Here is a 20980-nt window from a genome sequence, read left to right on the forward strand (position 1 = left end):
GGTCTCAGGACGGGGCGTCTCATGCCTGGATCCCGGACGGCCGCCATGGGCACATGGTGAGCCGTTCTCCCCGGGCCTGCTGGGTTTCGGGGGCCGCTTCCTTCGGGGTGAGTAGACCGAGGGGGGAGGCCTCCGGGACTGGGCAGGTCCGGGACCCACCCGCCGCCTTCATGGGGCGGTGAATGGGATTTGGGAGGGGCGCGACCTTGGGCCTGGGTTATTTAAACCTCCAGCAGCCTCCTGGCAGCTGGTGGGTCTCAGGACGGGGCGTCTCATGCCTGGATCCCGGACAGCCGCCATGGGCACATGGCTGAGCCGTTCTCCCCGGGCCTGCTGGGTTTCGGGGGCCGCTTCCTTCGGGGTGAGTAGACCGAGGGGGGGAGGCCTCCGGGACTGGGCAGGTCCGGGACCCACCCGCCGCCTTCATGGGGCGGTGAATGGGATTTGGGAGGGGCGCGACCTTGGGCCTGGGTTATTTAAACCTCCAGCAGCCTCCTGGCAGCTGGTGGGTCTCAGGACGGGGCGTCTCATGCCTGGATCCCGGACAGCCGCCATGGGCACATGGTGAGCCGTTCTCCCCGGGCCTGCTGGGTTTCGGGGGCCGCTTCCTTCGGGGTGAGTAGACCGAGGGGGGAGGCCTCCGGGACTGGGCAGGTCCGGGACCCACCCGCCGCCTTCATGGGGCGGTGAATGGGATTTGGGAGGGGCGCAACCTTGGGCCTGGGTTATTTAAACCTCCAGCAGCCTCCTGGCAGCTGGTGGGTCTCAGGACGGGGCGTCTCATGCCTGGATCCCGGACGGCCGCCATGGGCACATGGTGAGCCGTTCTCCCCGGGCCTGCTGGGTTTCGGGGGCCGCTTCCTTCGGGGTGAGTAGACCGAGGGGGGGAGGCCTCCGGGACTGGGCAGGTCCGGGACCCACCCGCCGCCTTCATGGGGCGGTGAATGGGATTTGGGAGGGGCGCAACCTTGGGCCTGGGTTATTTAAACCTCCAGCAGCCTCCTGGCAGCTGGTGGGTCTCAGGACGGGGCGTCTCATGCCTGGATCCCGGACAGCCGCCATGGGCACATGGTGAGCCGTTCTCCCCGGGCCTGCTGGGTTTCGGGGGCCGCTTCCTTCGGGGTGAGTAGACCGAGGGGGGAGGCCTCCGGGACTGGGCAGGTCCGGGACCCACCCGCCGCCTTCATGGGGCGGTGAATGGGATTTGGGAGGGGCGCGACCTTGGGCCTGGGTTATTTAAACCTCCAGCAGCCGCCTGGCAGCTGGTGGGTCTCAGGACGGGGCGTCTCATGCCTGGATCCCGGACAGCCGCCATGGGCACATGGCTGAGCCGTTCTCCCCGGGCCTGCTGGTTTCGGGGGCCGCTTCCTTCGGGGTGAGTAGACCGAGGGGGGAGGCCTCCGGGACTGGGCAGGTCCGGGACCCACCCGCCGCCTTCATGGGGCGGTGAATGGGATTTGGGAGGGGCGCGACCTTGGGCCTGGGTTATTTAAACCTCCAGCAGCCTCCTGGCAGCTGGTGGGTCTCAGGACGGGGCGTCTCATGCCTGGATCCCGGACAGCCGCCATGGGCACATGGTGAGCCGTTCTCCCCGGGCCTGCTGGGTTTCGGGGGCCGCTTCCTTCGGGGTGAGTAGACCGAGGGGGGAGGCCTCCGGGACTGGGCAGGTCCGGGACCCACCCGCCGCCTTCATGGGGCGGTGAATGGGATTTGGGAGGGGCGCGACCTTGGGCCTGGGTTATTTAAACCTCCAGCAGCCTCCTGGCAGCTGGTGGGTCTCAGGACGGGGCGTCTCATGCCTGGATCCCGGACAGCCGCCATGGGCACATGGTGAGCCGTCTCCCCGGGCCTGCTGGGTTTCGGGGGCCGCTTCCTTCGGGGTGAGTAGACCGAGGGGGGAGGCCTCCGGGACTGGGCAGGTCCAGGACCCACCCGCCGCCTTCATGGGGCGGTGAATGGGATTTGGGAGGGGCGCGACCTTGGGCCTGGGTTATTTAAACCTCCAGCAGCCTCCTGGCAGCTGGTGGGTCTCAGGACGGGGCGTCTCATGCCTGGATCCCGGACAGCCGCCATGGGCACATGGCTGAGCCGTTCTCCCGGGCCTGCTGGGTTTCGGGGGCCGCTTCCTTCGGGGTGAGTAGACCGAGGGGGGAGGCCTCCGGGACTGGGCAGGTCCGGGACCCACCCGCCGCCTTCATGGGGCGGTGAATGGGATTTGGGAGGGGCGCGACCTTGGGCCTGGGTTATTTAAACCTCCAGCAGCCTCCTGGCAGCTGGTGGGTCTCAGGACGGGGCGTCTCATGCCTGGATCCCGGACAGCCGCCATGGGCACATGGCTGAGCCGTCTCCCGGGCCTGCTGGTTTCGGGGGCCGCTTCCTTCGGGGTGAGTAGACCGAGGGGGGAGGCCTCCGGGACTGGGCAGGTCCGGGACCCACCCGCCGCCTTCATGGGGCGGTGAATGGGATTTGGGAGGGGCGCGACCTTGGGCCTGGGTTATTTAAACCTCCAGCAGCCTCCTGGCAGCTGGTGGGTCTCAGGACGGGGCGTCTCATGCCTGGATCCCGGACAGCCGCCATGGGCCACATGTGCTGAGCTGTCCCCGGGCCTGCTGGGTTTCGGGGGCCGCTTCCTTCGGGGTGAGTAGACCGAGGGGGGAGGCCTCCGGGACTGGGCAGGTCCGGGACCCACCCGCCGCCTTCATGGGGCGGTGAATGGGATTTGGGAGGGGCGCGACCTTGGGCCTGGGTTATTTAAACCTCCAGCAGCCTCCTGGCAGCTGGTGGGTCTCAGGACGGGGCGTCTCATGCCTGGATCCCGGACAGCCGCCATGGGCACAGCCGCATGTGCTGAGCTGCTCTCGGGCCTGCTGGGTTCCGGGGGCTGCTTCCTTCGGGGTGAGTAGACCCGAGGGGGGAGGCTTCCGGGACTGGGCAGGTCCGGGACCCACCGGCCGTCCTCATGGGATGGTGAATGGGGTTTGGGAGGGGAGCGACCTTGGGCCTGGGTTATTTAAACCTCCAGCAGCCTCCTGGCTGCTGGTGGGTCTCAGGACGGGGCATCTCATGCCTGGATCCCGGACAGCCGCCATGGGCACAGCCGCCATGTGCTGAGCTGTCCCCGGGCCTGCTGGTTTCGGGGGCCGCTTCCTTCGGGGTGAGTAGACCGAGGGGGGAGGCCTCCGGGACTGGGCAGGTCCGGGACCCACCCGCCGCCTTCATGGGGCGGTGAATGGGATTTGGGAGGGGCGCGACCTTGGGCCTGGGTTATTTAAACCTCCAGCAGCCTCCTGGCAGCTGGTGGGTCTCAGGACGGGGCGTCTCATGCCTGGATCCCGGACAGCCGCCATGGGCACAGCGCTGTGCTGAGCTGTCCCCGGGCCTGCTGGTTTCGGGGGCCGCTTCCTTCGGGGTGAGTAGACCGAGGGGGAGGCCTCCGGGACTGGGCAGGTCCGGGACCCACCCGCCGCCTTCATGGGGCGGTGAATGGGATTTGGGAGGGGCGCGACCTTGGGCCTGGGTTATTTAAACCTCCAGCAGCCTCCTGGCAGCTGGTGGGTCTCAGGACGGGGCGTCTCATGCCTGGATCCCGGACAGCCGCCATGGGCACAGCGCCATGTGCTGAGCTGTCCCCGGGCCTGCTGGTTTCGGGGGCCGCTTCCTTCGGGGTGAGTAGACCGAGGGGGAGGCCTCCGGGACTGGGCAGGCCCGGGACCCACCCGCCGCCCTCATGGGGCGGTGAATGGGATTTGGGAGGGGCGCGACCTTGGGCCTGGGTTATTTAAACCTCCAGCAGCCTCCTGGCAGCTGGTGGGTCTCAGGACGGGGCGTCTCATGCCTGGATCCCGGACAGCCGCCATGGGCACAGCCGCATGTGCTGAGCTGTCCCCGGGCCTGCTGGTTTCGGGGGCCGCTTCCTTCGGGGTGAGTAGACCGAGGGGGGAGGCCTCCGGGACTGGGCAGGCCCGGGACCCACCCGCCGCCTTCATGGGGCGGTGAATGGGATTTGGGAGGGGCGCGACCTTGGGCCTGGGTTATTTAAACCTCCAGCAGCCGCCTGGCAGCTGGTGGGTCTCAGGACGGGGCGTCTCATGCCTGGATCCCGGACAGCCGCCATGGGCACAGCGCCATGTGCTGAGCTGTCCCCGGGCCTGCTGGTTCCGGGGGCCGCTTCCTTCGGGGTGAGTAGACCGAGGGGGAGGCCTCCGGGACTGGGCAGGCCCGGGACCCACCCGCCGCCCTCATGGGGCGGTGAATGGGATTTGGGAGGGGCGCGACCTTGGGCCTGGGTTATTTAAACCTCCAGCAGCCTCCTGGCAGCTGGTGGGTCTCAGGACGGGGCGTCTCATGCCTGGATCCCGGACAGCCGCCATGGGCACAGCCGCATGTGCTGAGCTGTCCCCGGGCCTGCTGGTTCCGGGGGCCGCTTCCTTCGGGGTGAGTAGACCGAGGGGGGAGGCCTCCGGGACTGGGCAGGCCCGGGACCCACCCGCCGCCCTCATGGGGCGGTGAATGGGATTTGGGAGGGGCGCGACCTTGGGCCTGGGTTATTTAAACCTCCAGCAGCCTCCTGGCAGCTGGTGGGTCTCAGGACGGGGCGTCTCATGCCTGGATCCCGGACAGCCGCCATGGGCACAGCCGCCATGTGCTGAGCTGTCCCCGGGCCTGCTGGTTCCGGGGGCCGCTTCCTTCGGGGTGAGTAGACCGAGGGGGAGGCCTCCGGGACTGGGCAGGCCCGGGACCCACCCGCCGCCCTCATGGGGCGGTGAATGGGATTTGGGAGGGGCGCGACCTTGGGCCTGGGTTATTTAAACCTCCAGCAGCCGCCTGGCAGCTGGTGGGTCTCAGGACGGGGCGTCTCATGCCTGGATCCCGGACAGCCGCCATGGGCACAGCCGCCATGTGCTGAGCTGTCCCCGGGCCTGCTGGTTCCGGGGGCCGCTTCCTTCGGGGTGAGTAGACCGAGGGGGAGGCCTCCGGGACTGGGCAGGCCCGGGACCCACCCGCCGCCCTCATGGGGCGGTGAATGGGATTTGGGAGGGGCGCGACCTTGGGCCTGGGTTATTTAAACCTCCAGCAGCCGCCTGGCAGCTGGTGGGTCTCAGGACGGGGCGTCTCATGCCTGGATCCCGGACAGCCGCCATGGGCACAGCCGCCATGTGCTGAGCTGTCCCCGGGCCTGCTGGTTCCGGGGGCCGCTTCCTTCGGGGTGAGTAGACCGAGGGGGAGGCCTCCGGGACTGGGCAGGCCCGGGACCCACCCGCCGCCCTCATGGGGCGGTGAATGGGATTTGGGAGGGGCGCGACCTTGGGCCTGGGTTATTTAAACCTCCAGCAGCCGCCTGGCAGCTGGTGGGTCTCAGGACGGGGCGTCTCATGCCTGGATCCCGGACAGCCGCCATGGGCACAGCCGCCATGTGCTGAGCTGTCCCCGGGCCTGCTGGTTCCGGGGGCCGCTTCCTTCGGGGTGAGTAGACCGAGGGGGAGGCCTCCGGGACTGGGCAGGCCCGGGACCCACCCGCCGCCCTCATGGGGCGGTGAATGGGATTTGGGAGGGGCGCGACCTTGGGCCTGGGTTATTTAAACCTCCAGCAGCCGCCTGGCAGCTGGTGGGTCTCAGGACGGGGCGTCTCATGCCTGGATCCCGGACAGCCGCCATGGGCACAGCCGCCATGTGCTGAGCTGTCCCCGGGCGGCCAGTGCGCCATTTGGTGCCAGGCTCTGCCTGCTGGCCGCCCGGCTGGGGAGCTCTGGGGATTTGGTTCTTTGAGTTGCTGCTTAATTCGCTCCAGGTTGAACCCATTGTGTTTCTTGGACCTGAAACAGGCAGTAACTCTTCCTTAGCAAAACTTTCAGTCACTAATAATTCTGAGCACCAAATAGCAGTCATGCAGAAGCTAGGGCTTGGGGCCTGTCCTGCAAAAGTAGCTCCAACAGTTGGCCAATGTGTCAACTGGTAATGGAACAGAGTAGATTAGGCACGACTGAACAAACCTTAGCCCACAAGTAAAACTAGAAACCAGGAGGGAGCAGAGGTCTTGCCGAGCTAGGTTCTTGTACCTGCTGGTCTGTTGGAGCCAGGGACGCTAAGCCACAGTGTCTAAGGCAGAGGTCGGGACAGGTGAGGAGCTGTGCCAAGCTGAGTCAGAGCATCCATTGGCAGGCAAGTGATCTATGGCTGGGAACAGACCCAGTTGGGGAGCAAAGGGGACAACCCTAGCTGGGCTGAGGTTCCCACCAAGAGGCACATGGCCTGGAAGGGGAGCTGCGTTCTGATCTGGAAACAGTTGTAGTCTCCCTTGGCACAAGTGTGGACTGGGATTGGATGCACCGAACCGGGCCGGACCCCGACTCCCCCTGGTGTTCTGGAGGACCAGGGCAGATGTGGGATGGACTAGGCAGGGTCTCAAACCCCTACTGAGCCATGTGTGAGCCATATGTGGGTATAGACAAACCATGGCTGGGCTGGAACATCCAACAGCAAGAACCAGATTGGGTGGAAGGCCAGTCAGGAAAAGCCACAGTTCCTGTTATTACAGGAGGTGGACTGAGTAAGGTTGGCTCATGGACCCACTGGTAAGCGTGAAACCTGGCATTGGGAGAGGTTCTGATGGAGGAGCCTGGGCAACTCCTCTGGCAGGACACAGACCCGGCAGGTAAACGCAAGAAACATGATAGGAAACAGCCCAGAAAAGGCCATGGAAAGCTACCCACTGGCATACAATTGGCTGACGTGGGGGCAAGACCAGGCTGAATCTGTCCACATCATCCACTGGCAAATCCAGGCACCAGTGTGGGTCGACCTAGGGTTGGTCGCAACAAAGACTAGTGCACATTATGGAATGCTGAGGTGAGGTGGCCTGTACCGGAAGGGACCGCAGCGCCCTACCAGCCTGAGAACAAGAAAGGAAGTGGGCAGAGCCGGCAGGGGAATAAGGGAGGGTTCCTTTGCAGGACAGCTACTTCCGCAGGAGAGCATGGGCTGGGATGGGGGCAGACCAGACTAGGCAGAGCTACCACACCTGTGGGCTTCGTGCGGACCAGATCAGGGAAAAGCCGGGCTGGGTGGATTATTCCTACTGGTGCAAACAAAATTAAAGTGGGCGAGGGTTGTTTGGGCTTAGATGCAGCATCAACTGGAATCTGGGAGTGGGAGAGGCCTGGGAGGGAAATAGTGGGCTCATCCCTCTTGGGTTACCACTTCCACAGGACATAAAACTAAGATAACTAAGATAGCGGCTGGGGTGGAATGGGGTGTGGGACAGACTGGATTACTGCTACACTTACTGGCAAACCAGGGTAGGGGGTGGGCCTGGTGGGGGTTATTGTGGGTCGCTCCAACCTAGGCTGCAGCTCCCGCTGGTTTATGTGAGGGCCAAGTATGTGCTGGGCAGAACTAGGCTGGACTGCAACACCCATTGGTTCCAGTGGAAGTCGGGAGTGAAAACAGAACCAACCCAGCAACTGCAACCACCAGCTGATTGGAGCGATGGACGGTGCCAGGCCCTGTACTTGTTAGCACATACAAGAAGTTTCTTTGGAGATCTTCCTAATCTAAATGCTGGACTCAAAACCCTAACGAAGAAAAGAGAGAAGACAGAACGGGTCAACCAACCATCTCAGCTATGATGGACTATGTCAATCAGTGGATTTTTCAAAGCCCTCATAGTGCTTGGAGTGGCAAGATTGACAACGATTCATAACTGTTGCAATATCAAAACCACTTGAGCAAGAACCTCAGCGCATGCCCTACATCCGGGATCTGGGGAGGGTGGGAAAATGGGTGGGCCTTCTCCCTTAAACAACCCCCTTTAAACATGAAGGTAACAATATGGAAAACATACTAGTATTATCCACTTTCATGTAGCCCTTGAACCTTCTTACCCTAATTAACTATGTAAAGAATGTCAAAATAAAATTTTATAAAAATAAAAATACCATTTCATTTCTCACTAACCTTTTATTTTTAACTTAGTTTTTACAATAAACAGAAAAGAAGTTGATCATTAAAAAAATACCATAGCTGTCCAATTTAAATTTAAAATGAGGTTGTCATTAAACAAAGCAGAAACACTAAACCCTATAATTACATCTTTACTTTTATATACAAGAACTGTGTGCAAAGTGGTTTTCAAGCTATAAAATAAGACTTTGGAACCCGATACAAATGGTTGATCCTAGGAGTTAGTTGCCCCTGCTGCTTGCGATGACTCGAGCACTGCTTACATTTAATATTGTAACTGTATTTTATTTACTTACAAACTAAGAGAGAAGCTACCACTTTCTGACACCAAATTGGTGTCTTGTTTTTGAAAATAATCCCTGACCCAAAGGCCTAAACTTTATTTTTACTTATAGTTCAACTGCTTGCTTTACTTGTTTTTTCAATAAGCAGACAAGAGGTTTTTAAAAGCAAATACTAGTACATCCCTTTAGATAAACACATCTTAATCAAGATGGGAATTAAAGAAAAATAACCATGGGTAATATGAATGAAAAAGGAATTACGGCAAAGCACACTGCATTGTTACACACAGAGGCAGCTTGTATGCTAGAGATGGATTCTTTCCCTCTCACTTAAAATTCTGAACACCTGAGGCTAAAGCCAACACCCTGCATTGAGAATGCTTAAAAATTACTTCAGTCAAAGCCTTTGGAAGAAGGAAATCCTTACAGCACAGGACGCGTCTAAGTTAGCAGGAAGTTTTAACAGGTAAACAGGAGGAATGATTTTTCTAAACAACATTTTCGGGACTCTAACTTAAGCATTCAGTCTAAATGTGGCAGGTGCATGGAGAGGTTTAGGTTTCCATTCATTGTGCGTGCCTTATTCCCATGGAAGCATGCAGCCTTTAGCTGGCAAACCCTTCTGACACGCCTGTGGGGCAGATAAGTCGGAAATATTATACTCTGAAGGAAAATCTGAGGCACTAAGAGGTTAAGAGTCCAGTCTGTATATTTCGCCAGTTACAGAAAAGTGATTTTCATGTGTCTCCTTTTTAACCTTTGTAAAAACAGTATAAATAAGTTTTCATTATATTTTAAAGCACCCTATGAAGCAACTACTGTACATCCTCAGAGAAAAATGATTACAAAGGAATCAATGCATATGACTGAATAAAAATCTTATTAATCGCCTGCAGGCTCAGAATCTACGTCTAAGCCTCCGCGAAGCTACTCTTCATGGTTTCCGTCAGCAGGTTCTGTCCTTTGAATCACAGAGAAAAACGAAGCCCAGCTTAACAGGACTTCACTCTTCTTTGTAATTAACAGAGGAAGGACACCAACTCAGAACTGTGACTGCCCACAGACAGCTCCAAGACAGCCCACAAAATGACATGGAGAAGATTCTCCACGCAATCCTCTACCCCTTGGCATGGCAATTAAGTGACCACGATATAAAGCTAACCTAATCTCACTTGAAATTCACTCCTGGTTTGCGTTCCTCCCCACATTTAGCTTAAAAAACTAAAAATACCCACTTATAAATCTGATCTCATTATCACAAGTGTAACTTGGAAAAGCAGCTTATAGTTCCCTATGGGAGATAATCAGGTAAACATATTACCAAACAATAATTAATAACTTATTGTCCTTCAAGTTCAAGTGCAGGGCAAGCCTAGCTATATATGCTACTTATAACCTAGTTGAGATTGATTATTCAAGTATCAGCAATATTAGTCCTTAGAATGTTATCATTTGTATAGTGCAAAAAAAAAAAAAAATACGTATGTATATATGTACACAAACCAAACTCCTGGACCACAAAAGGAAATGTAATCATCACAACTCAAGTTTCTTATAACTCCACAATCCATTTCATTCTGAGGTGCTCCAGGCCCAGCAGTCTTCTTGAGTAGAATACCACTTTGATCAATTCAGTTTTCTTGAAAAATAAAAGAAAAAAAAAATGCTGTCATTGTAAGAACAATCTAAATCTGAAATATGCCTAAAGAATTCTCACACTCCAACTCATACAATGACAAATCATCCTCTGTGTTACTTAGCCTGACAGGAAAGATCAATTGCAAGGACTGAGATTACCAAACAATGGAGCAATTCAAATTTACACTCCTACTCTCTTAGATTGTTTTCAATGATAGGATGCTGGGAGGCAAGCAATGGGCAGAGCAGTGAAAATGCTACTGGGGCTGCCAGGACCCAGTGCTAAATAATTTGCAATTTGGAGGGATCAAACCTACAATAAATGACCTAGATTCGACAACAATCAGGCAGAAGAATGGAAACAGGAGTTTGTCTAGGTAGAGATAGGCAAGGATTCTTCAGAAAAATGCAAACAACCTCGTGCCAGCACTTCTAGAAAGGAGCATTCAAAACAGTGGCTTAGATAAACTTCAACTCCCCTGTGACTGTAGAAGTACTAAGTTTTTTCAGTTCCTCAAGAGGTGATAAATGCTTTTACCCTAGAGCATACGTTATCAACCAAGTCAGCTTTAGGGGTGTTTGGTCTCTACCTTGTAACTCCCAGCTTTCAGCAAAGGACACACAAAAATGAAGTTTGGAAGGCACTGTAAAACGTGGGAACTACCTTTAGTGTCACTGTGCCCTGCTGCCTAAATCTATCATTACAACACCTTGAAAAAAAAGTTATGTTCTCTTTTTTCTCCTTAGCCTGGGTATTAAGATTTACAACTCCGTAAATAGCCCTAGCCCCAATCATCATAGGAGAAATTCAAAATGTGTGAAAGAACAACAGCAAAAGGATTTAAATTAGGTGTGTGTCTTCAGAGCTAATAGGACAGGAGACGAATGGGGCAGAAGGGGATAAATACTACTCAAAAAGTAACTGATGCCTCTGAAATCCTACGCAAGTTTTCAAGAGATTGTTCCAGAATATTAATGGACCAGAAAGCTTGTCTATGAGTTCCTTTGTGATCATGAATCAAACTGCCTCAGGAAGAGAACAAGGAAGATTAAAATGATTCATCTACTCTAGTGTATTTCAGACCACTGGGAGGTATTATAATTGAAGAGGAGAGTGCTGCTTATTCCTTCTGTGTAAGGAGGGGGATAAATTTTTTTTTTTGTTATCAGATACATTTTTTTGTATCTGATTTTTAAAAATCCACATCATGGTCAAAAGCCCTATTTCCTTTCTTTATTTGCTGTTACTTAATGAGACACAATAAGAAAACACTGAAGACATGCAGTAAGGGAATAGTATCTGCCCATCCATCCATGGAAGAAAATTCCCTTTACAGACTGTCCGGAAAGGCCACTTGACACCCTGAAGGATTTCTGTGAACCCAAGCAGTCAGGCCTCCAGCTCCTCTAACTGCAGACTGGCAGAGGCTCCCATCTGTGCTTCTGCGACCTCGCTGGGGATGGCCTCTTCAAGGAACGCTCCTGTCCTGCAATTTTGGCTCTCAAATTAGAGCAGCCACAAAAGAGTTAACCATCACACTGACAACCTTCTGAAATGTCCACATCTGTATCTCAAAGACACAGTAAGCAGGCAGCCATGGCTTGCTTGCCTGCCCACTGTCCTTCAGATTAGCAATGGGCCAAAATAAGTACCAGATGTAAAGTACTGTTTCCGCACAAGGCATAAGGCTTAAGAGGCATACGGTTATTTTCTTGTTGCTTCCTAAATCAAAATGCAGTTCCATCAAATGTTCTCGAGGCAAAAAAAAAAAAATTTTTGAGTCTAACAAGTGCCTAGATATTGACAGGATGTTTCCAGCTAGTCCGGGTCAGCAGATCAGCGTAGAATGTTTGCTGCCACAACAGTCACTGTAAGACATACAGCTCTTCCTAACCGCCAAAGCTCGGGCTGGACTCTAAGAAGCTTCTACATCTTGTACAACTAGAGCATTACCTTCTCCTTCTCTGATAATATAAATGCACCAACCACTGGGCAATAAAAGGCCAAATGATAGCGAAAGTTAATGCACCAGGAGAGATCTCGAAGGGCCACCAAGAAGGTCTCTGAGAAAATAAAATAAAGCTTGTTACCCATCAATGAAATAGTGCATACAAAAAAATTAAAACACAACATACTTCACAACTCTGAAAACACAAAACCAGTACCCAATCTCCACCACGCTAAAGGGAAGCCCGCTGCTCTGCAGGGATTGCTCCATGCAGGAGGCGGACTGCTAGGATTGCCCCCCGGGTTAAACAAACTCAGAGCCGATTGGTTCTGCCGCTCTGTTGGTGGTCTAGCGGATCGACTGTATTTGGAATGCCCCAGGATCTCAGTCAGTGTAAGTGCCCTGGCACCAAAGTCACAGCCTCACACTGCAGTTTAAGAGGACTTGCTTACCTGTGAGGAGGAACGAACGCTGCTCTGCAGTGTTGATGACTTTGCCTGAAAACACAAAGGAGAATGAATTAGCCTTGACAAAATAAACATGGCAATTTTTCTACTTCATAACTTTTGTTTAAAAAAAGGGGGAGGAAAGATAGCCAATTTGAAAAGTACAATATATATTTGTATATTTGTTTACTTATATCCATATATATGAACTAAACATTGTCACTAGTTCCAAATACAAGCGGGACTTCCAGTGACACATTACCGCTACAGTATATCACGCTTTCTATCACTGACTGTACTCACCATGTCTCGATTCAGTTAAATATCAGAAAGTTAATCATGTAATTAGCACTAAGTGACTACAGTATTGTGATAATATTTGGGGGGTGTGGAATGTAGGAGGACAGAATGAGAAGACACTTAAAGAGACTGACACGGTAGGTAGCTTATTCTCTGTTGCTCTGCTAACTATGCTACTATGATTCCCAAACCCACAAAGACCAAAGATCAGGAACCTAAAATAGTAAACTAAACACCCACTTTAAAAAAAAGTATTTACTTTTATTGAAAAGGCAGATATACAGAGAGAAGGAGAGACAGAGAGGAAGATCTCCTGTATGTTGGTTCACTCCTCGAGTGGCTGCCACGACCAGGGCCAAACTTATCTGAAGCCAGGAGTCAGGAGCTTCTGCTGGGTCTCCCACGCAAGGGCAGGGACCCAAGGCTTTGGGCCATTCTCTACTACTTTCCCAGGCCACAAGCAGGCAACTGAATGGGAAGTGGAGCAGCCATCATACAAACCAGTGCCCATATGGGATCCCAGAGTATGCAAGATGAGGATTTAGCCACTGGGCTATCATGCTGGGCCCAATAAATATTTATCTGTTTATTGTCATTGGAAAGGCAGATTAACATAGAGAAGGAGGAACAGAGAAAAATCATCCATTTGCAAATTCACTCCCCAAGTGGTTGCAGTGGCTAGAGCTGAGCTGATCTGAAGCCAGAAGCCAAAAGCTTCTTCCAGGTCTCCCATGCAGGTCAGGGTCCCAATGACTTGACTCATCTTCCACTGCTTTCCTAGACCAAGAGCAGAGAGCTGGATGGGAAGTGGAGCAGCCGGGATACGAACCAGTACCATAATGGGATGCCAGCACTTGGAGGTCAAGGATTAGAAAGTTGAACTATTATGCCAGTCCCCAATAAATAAATCTTAAAAACAGGCAAACACTGCATAACTTAATGTATTAACCCATCACTGTTTTTTAAAACAGTTCAATAGAGAAGACTTTGCTAACTATTAGACAATAACTCAGAAACAAAAAAACTAAAACAGAAACAAAAGCTAAACCAACCAGAACTTAAAAAAGGAAAAAATAAACCATTAAAACATTTTAAAAAATAATTCTTTAATGTTGTGGGGATTATTCAAGATAAAGTTTACCAACGTACACTACTTAGCTACAATTTTGTTTTGTTTTTTTTTTAAGATATTTTAATATTTATTTCAAAGGCAGAATTACTGAGAAAGGAGAGACTAACATTCAGCGACAGAGAGAAAGAGAAAGGACCTTTTATCCAGTGTTTCACTCCCCAAGTGGCCACAATGTCAGTAGCCAGGAGCCCGGAACTTCTTCTGGGTCTCCCACATGGCTGGCAGGGGCCCAAACGCTTGGGTCATCTTCGGCTGCTTTCCCATGTCCACTAGCAAGGAGCTGAATTGGGAGTAGAGCACCAGGATATGAACTGGTGCCCACATGGAGTGATGCCACTGTAAACAAGGGCTGAACTTCATGATGCAAGTTCCCAGGCAATTATGGGAAAAGAAAGTGACCCTCCACTTGTTGATTCACTCCCCAGTTAGCTATCAGGACCAGAGCCAGGAGCTTCATCCAGATCTTCCACACGGATGAAAGCAGCCCCAGTGCTTGAGCCTTCTGCTGCTTTTGCAGATAGTTAGCAAGCAGCCGAACCAGAAGCGGACTGGCTTTCATATGAGAAATGGCAGAGAGCGGCTTAAACCACAGTACTATTCCCATGGCCAGTCTTTTCTTACACATTTTAAAAATTAGATCCTCCTGATTTCACCAGGATGACTAAAGCCTGTGGAAAATCCGAACAAGACCTTTGCTGTGGATTGAGCAGGACTTGGCTCCGTAAACTCATGAGATGTTTAAACCCCAAGTCTTACAGGAATAGCTGATGGACTAAGAAGGAATGCTGATCTCATACTGGTGTCGGAGTGGTGGGCCTGATGGGGGCTTCAGGTCCTGGGGGGCTTGGCCTCAGAGGGGAGTCCTAGTGAGAAATCTAGTTACAAAAAGTATACTTTCTGCGTCTCGCCATGTGGCCACTCCAGCCTTCCTCAGACACCAGAGCAAGGGGGAGACCTGGAGGATCCAACAGCTCCCACAGTGCTTTCCAGGAAGGACAGGAAAGAGGCATGGCAGGACAGGCAGGGAGGCCCACCTGGGAGGCAGCCAGGGTTTCCAGTTTGTGGAGTCTCTGCAGGACGTGCTGCATGTCCTCCTGCAGGCGCATGAGCACCAGGGCGATCTGCTCGTTGAGGCTGCCTCGGGGCCCCCGGTCCCAGCCCCAGCGCTCCCCGTCGCCGCCGCTGCCCACTTGCCGGCCTTTGGCTCCTTCGCTCAAATGCTGCATCCTGTGTCCTGTGTCAAGAAAGCAAAATCAGCTAGTCTTAAGTAATTCTTACAAAGGGACAAAGGGTCTTATCTATTTTTTTCTAAGAGCTAAATCTCCAAAATGAAACAGAACAACAACAACAAAAAAAAAATCAAGAAATATATAAAACAAATTCTTGGGGATCAAAGATAAATGTATAAACTTTTATTTAAAAGAGAAAAACTGTTTGGCTTGCTTAAGAGGCAGAGAGAGAGAAAGGGAGAGAGAAAGTGCTCCTCCACCAGCTGGTTCATTCCCCAAAAGCCTGGACTAAACAGGGCTGAAGCAGGAGCCACAAACTCTACCCCAGACCCCTTTGTGAGTGGCATGGATTCAACCATCTGAGCGACTGCCTACTACAAGCCACATTAACAGGAGTCTGGAATCAAGAGTCAGAATCAGGAACTGAGCCCAGGCACTCAGATGGGCCACAGCAGTCCTAACCAGTAGTTTGGTCACTAGGCCAAACAGCTGTCCTAAACTCCCATTTACGTTAACAGATTCTTAAGTTCTTTGGATAATATTTTATAACATACATCATATACAAGTACATATTACCCATGCATATAAGTGACAAATGGTATACAAGTTTAGAGTACAAGCTCAAAAATTCTTTACTAACATGGGGAAGGATTGAAAAAACTGGAAAACCACTTCTTTGGAGTCTTAGAAGTTACATTAAACAATAATGCTTTCCTTTTGGTCACAGAAAACCTGACAAAATGTTTTAAAATATGTTTTCCTTATTAATAAATGCACATTCCTCACAGACACTGTAATCTCACCATTAAGATTGTGCTATATATGCATCTATTCTTTCTCTAGTAAGTATTTACAAAATTGGTATTATCCCTAACACTTGTACATGATTTTGTATCCTGATTTTTTTTTTAATTTATCTTTATTGGAAAGGCAGATTTACATAGAAGAGAGACAGAAAGATCTTCTGTCTGCTGGTTTACTTCCCAAACGGCCGCAAAGGCCAGAATTGAGCCAATCCAAAGCCAGGGAACAGAAGTTCCTTTCAGGTCTCCCATGTGGGTTGGTGGGACATCCCAAGGCTTTGGGCCATCCTCCCAGGCCACAGTCAGGGAGATGGACAGAAAGTGAAGCAGCCAGACATGAACCGGATTACATATGGGATGCTGAAACATGTAAAGTGAAGATTTAGCAATGAGCCATCGCACCACGCCCTGTGTCCTGATTTAAAAACCACATTATGAGTATCTATCATTCAGCTTTATTCTAAAAAGAGTTGAATGGTTACATAAGTTCTATAGTCTGGTCATTAAGTTGAATTCATATACTCATTCTCTACTTTGGGATAATTAGGATGATTCTAAATTTTTACTATTACGATTAACATTGCAGTCCAGGAGTTGGTGCTATGGCATAAGGGGTAAAGCACAGCCCATATGGGTGCTGGCTGCTCTACTTCTGATCCAGAACTCTGCTGCATGCCTAGGAAAGCACTGAAAGATGACCATCAACGTGGAGGACCCGGAGGAAGATCTGGGCTGCTCATCGCAGCCTGACTCAATTTCAGCCATTGGCAGCCAATAGGGGAGTGAACCAGAGGATGCAAGCTCTCTCTAACCCTACCTCTAAACAAATAGAAAGTCTTAAAAAAAAAAAAAGAAGAAGAAGAAATCAGAAATCAAATCCCAGTTTCTTTCAGCTGTGGCTGTGGTTCTGCTTGTCCACAGCGAAGTAGGCTACTCAATTCCCCTTTTATGTTCTCTGCTTTCAAACCTCTGCTGTGTGAGGCTGATTAATTCTATCAGATTATTTTGCACTCTGCTGCTTCTTGGTCATGGGCGAAAAGGAAAACACATGTCACCTTGTGATTATTCTACTTACTTAGCCAGATAGGTTCAAAGAGGATATTGTAAATCTGGTCTTTCGAGCCACTATCACATCTCACTAAACTGAAGGGATTTTCCAAATTTTTGTCAGTTCAACTTCCTTCTCCTTGTACTGCTGGGTACAGGGGATTGAGAAAGAACTTGTTTCCAGAATGATCCTTAAGTTTCTTTGTGACTGTCTTTTCCCTCTGCTGATACTTTGTGAAGTTTATGTTATGGGAATTGAGTTCCTGGCCTAATTTTAGGGTCACTGTCACCTCCTTTGATCATATTTCCACCTTCTGAATCATTACTTGGTTCAAGGGAGAATGTGCTATGACATGGATACACTTGATTCCTTTGCCACGTTCGTTCCCAGCACACAGCTCTATAGCGGACTGTCAAGAGTTGTGGAGCACACGCCACAGCCCAAACACCACAAGGTCCAAACAGAGCACAGGGACAGTAAACCCCTGTCACCACAGACAGCTGTAAGACATGAGGAACACTTCCAAAAGGGCTGTTTTTTTTTTTTCAGGAAGAGATAGTGAAATATTAACTGGGTGGAGGCCAACGCCAGTCCCAGATGAGAAGCCAAGCAAAGAGAAGAGACATCCAGACATGGGGGGAGGAGGGGAGATGTCCTTTGCTCATCTGAGCGAGGCATGGGAAAGTGGGGGAAAACAGGTGAGTGTACAAAGCCCAGAGACAGCAAAGCACAGGCCTGAACAAAGGTTCGGAGGAAGCTTAGGCTACACACGCTGACCAGAAAAGGCACCGGATATGCATCCACCTGACCCCAAAACCCCAACAATTTTCCCAATCATTTTGAAAACAGACTGAATCCATGAGAAAATTTAAAAACATAGCAGCCCTAAAAAAATCACGAGTCAGTAAAAAATGAAAATCTTAGTCTAGGCCTGCCATTATAGACCAGGGGAATGAATAAGCTGCCCATTTGTGCCACTGACATCCCATACAAGCACCAGTTCAAGTCCTTACTGCTCCACTTCCAATCCAACTACCTGCTAATCTGCTAATGTGCCAGGGAAGGCAGGGGAAGATGGTCCAACAACTATAATTTTTATAACATCATTTCATACTTTAAGTAACCTCTTATGTCTTCATGCTCTGTCTTTAATCTTACCTGATACCAAGACTGCAGACCTTGGTTTAACTGCCATTTGTGTGCCATACCTTAGCCTAACCTATTTTTTTTATATTCTTTTTTTTTTTTAAGATTTATTTATTTTTATTGCAAAGTCAGATATACAGAGAGAAGGAGAGATAGAAAGGAAGATCTTCCATCTGATGATTCACTCCCCAAGTGAGCGCAATGGCTGGTGCTGCACCAATCTGAAGCCAGGAGCCAGGAACTTCATCCATCGAATGGAAGTGGAGCTGCCAGGATTAGAACCGGGGCTCATATGGGATCCCAGTGCATTCAAGGTGAGGACTGTAGCCACTAGGCCACGCTGCCAAGCTCCTAACCTTTTATTTTTCACCTTTCTGAATGTGCTTCTTGTAGACAACAGAAAAGCATAAAAGTTGTGCTTGCTTTGTGAGCAATCTAAAGTAAGTGAACATAGCCTGCTCACTTCTAATGTCACCACAAATTTAATGGAAGGATTTTTAAAAACTACATATTTATGAACTTTAAAAAGTATTTTACTTGGTGGCTTTGGTTTCATTTCTTCTTTCATTATCATAAAAGATAAATTGATTTTATTTATGTCAAATATAGACTGATTGGGCCCGGCGCGATGGCGCAAGTGGCTAAAGTCCTCGCCTTGCACGCCCGGGATCCCATATGGGCGCCGGTTCTAATCCCGGCGGCCCCGCTTCCCTTCCAGCTCCCTGCCTGTGGTCCAGGAAAGCAGTCGAGGACGGCCCAAAGCTTTGGGACCCTGCACCCACATGGGAGACCCGGAAGAGGCTCCTGGCTTCGGATCGGCATAGCATCAGCCATTGCGGCCGCCTGGGGAGTGAATCATCGGACGAAAGATCTTCTTCTCTGTCTCTCCTCTCTGCATATCCACCTTTCCAATTAAAAAAATAATAATAAAAAAAAAAAGATAGACTGATTATGACAGATTTTTCCACCAAATGATATATGCTCAAAATGGCTTTAAACAGCCAAACTGGGCTAGACTTTAGCCAGGAGGCAAATACTGCACGCAGTCTTTCACAAGCACTTGAATCATTACACTCTGCATCCCTGGAGCACGAGGAGGAAGCTGGATCAGAGGCGGAATACAGGAACTGGAACTGGCATTCTGATATGAGACGCAGACAGCCCAAGTAGCAGTTAAACATATTTCCTTGTAGAAAATGGCGCCTTTTGTGATTGCCCAGTGAAGCCCAAACACTCGGCTTCCTATGACTTTATGACCTCTAAGTGATCTCTTTTGATCTAAGTATAGAAATAGAAAAGAAAAAAACAATATCTTATTTGGGCCTGACGCGGTAGCCTAAAGTCCTCACCTTGTATGTGCCCCAATCCCATATGGGTGCCGGTTCTAATCCCGGCAGCTCCACTTCCCATCCAGCTCCCTGCTTGTGGCCTGCGAAAGCAGTCCAGGACGGCCCAAAGTTTTGGGACCCTGTACATGTGTAGGATACCTGGAAGAAGTTCCCGGATCCTGGCTTCAGATTGGTTCAGCTCCAGCAATTGTGGCCACTTGGGGAGCGAACCATCAAATGGAAGATCTTCCTCTCTGTCTCTCCTCCTCTCTATATATATTTGACTTTGCAATAAAAAGAAATAAATCTTTCAAAAATTTTTATTCATATAGGGAAAAAGTAGCAGTACAACTGGAGCATCTGATGATAGCTCATGGGTGTGACAGAACGTATTCATTCTGCTACAGAAAACTTCATAAAAGATGTGGAATTAGAAACTTTTCCTTCTTACCTTCAGGTAACTCACAACTTGCCAGAGGAGAGACCCAGACATTATGAAATATGATCAGACGTCACACAAGGATAGTGTGAAACTGACAGATGACCTTTGCGCACTGGGCCTCCCCAGTCCACATCTCTCCCCTCTTACCAATGACATGAACCAATGTTTACAAATGTAATAGGACCAAGACCCAGAAAAAGCAGTGCGTACCTCTCCCTCTTCTGACTCCGGAGAATTCCTCACTTTCTCCGGCTCGCTTCTCGCGGTGTGGCACTCCGCTGTCACTCCTGCCATCTTCTCCTCCATGCTTTACTTCACCTTTGCCTTCTACTGCTGCCACCTGAATATTCCCAATGCTGCCATTTCCAGCAACGACCGGCGCATCTTCAGAAAAACCACAGTTTTCCAAGGGTTTATTGGGATCACCATTCAGGTAGTGTTGAAATGGTCCACTGTTTGACATGAGGAGGTCTAAAGACTGTATTTGAAACAATACTTAGTTAAAAGCGATAAACAAACACTACAACATTTTCATAGTAACCCTTTCTAAAATTTGTTTCATGTGATTATCACAAACACTATTTTTCTAAAGAAATTCAGGGCCCAGTGCATAGCCTACTGGCTGAAGTCCTAGCCTTGCACACCTGGGATCCTAAATGGGCACTGCTTCTAATCCCAACTGCTCCACTTCCCATCCAGTTAGGGAGCAGCTAGGGAGCACTTCTCTACCTGTGGCCTGGGAAAGCAGTCAAGGACAGCCCAAAACCTTAGGACCCTGCACCTGCATGCAAGAACTAGAAGAGGCTCCTGGCTTCGGATTGGGTCAGCTCTGGCCGTTGTGGTCACTAGGAGAGTGAGTGAACCAATGGATGGAAGATTTTTTTCTATTTGTCTCCTTCTCTCTGTATATCTGCCCTTCCAATAAAAATAAATCTTTTTTAAAAAAAGAAATTCAACATATATTCTGCTTCCTATAATTCAGGGAAGAAATGAGGTGAGAAGCGCTCACCCTTGACAAGCTTTGGCAGTGCGGTGTTTTTGTGAAGCTGCCATTCGTCAGAGGAACATCTACATCACAATTATCTTAGTGGTTAAGCTATACTCTGAGCATACAAGCTTTAGCTTGGCAAGCAAGATGCAGAAGATTCTACAACATCAACTGATAAGCGTTTAGAAAAAGAGGTACAAAGAATGTACCAGGAGCTCGAAGGAGGAGTGCCCAATCCACACTGGGGCTAGGTGGAGGGCTGATCAAGATAGCCTTCCCGGAAGAAAC

At 50.6% G+C, this 20980-nt stretch overlaps 1 protein-coding gene across 5 annotated transcripts in view; it reads right to left on the bottom strand.

Moving 5' to 3' along the window:
- Positions 1 to 7940: 7940 nt before the first annotated feature.
- Positions 7941 to 20980, bottom strand: part of ACBD5 (acyl-CoA binding domain containing 5) — a 41243-nt gene continuing 28203 nt past the window's right edge. For all 5 annotated transcript variants that reach the window (XM_040988100.1, XM_040988102.1, XM_040988097.1 and 2 more), the window contains 5 exons: positions 19915 to 20182; positions 14743 to 14942; positions 12283 to 12327; positions 11836 to 11945; positions 7941 to 9882 (listed from right to left, as the gene is read on the bottom strand). In XM_040988100.1, coding sequence (XP_040844034.1) covers positions 9870 to 9882; positions 11836 to 11945; positions 12283 to 12327; positions 14743 to 14942; positions 19915 to 20182 — 636 coding nt within the window. In that variant the 3' untranslated portion in view covers positions 7941 to 9869. The remainder of the gene's footprint in view (positions 9883 to 11835; positions 11946 to 12282; positions 12328 to 14742; positions 14943 to 19914; positions 20183 to 20980) is intronic.

This window comes from Ochotona curzoniae, unplaced genomic scaffold (genome assembly GCF_017591425.1).
Source record: "Ochotona curzoniae isolate NIBS_2020 unplaced genomic scaffold, NIBS_Ocur_1.0 contig_4797, whole genome shotgun sequence".
NCBI classification, from domain to species: Eukaryota; Metazoa; Chordata; class Mammalia; order Lagomorpha; family Ochotonidae; genus Ochotona; species Ochotona curzoniae.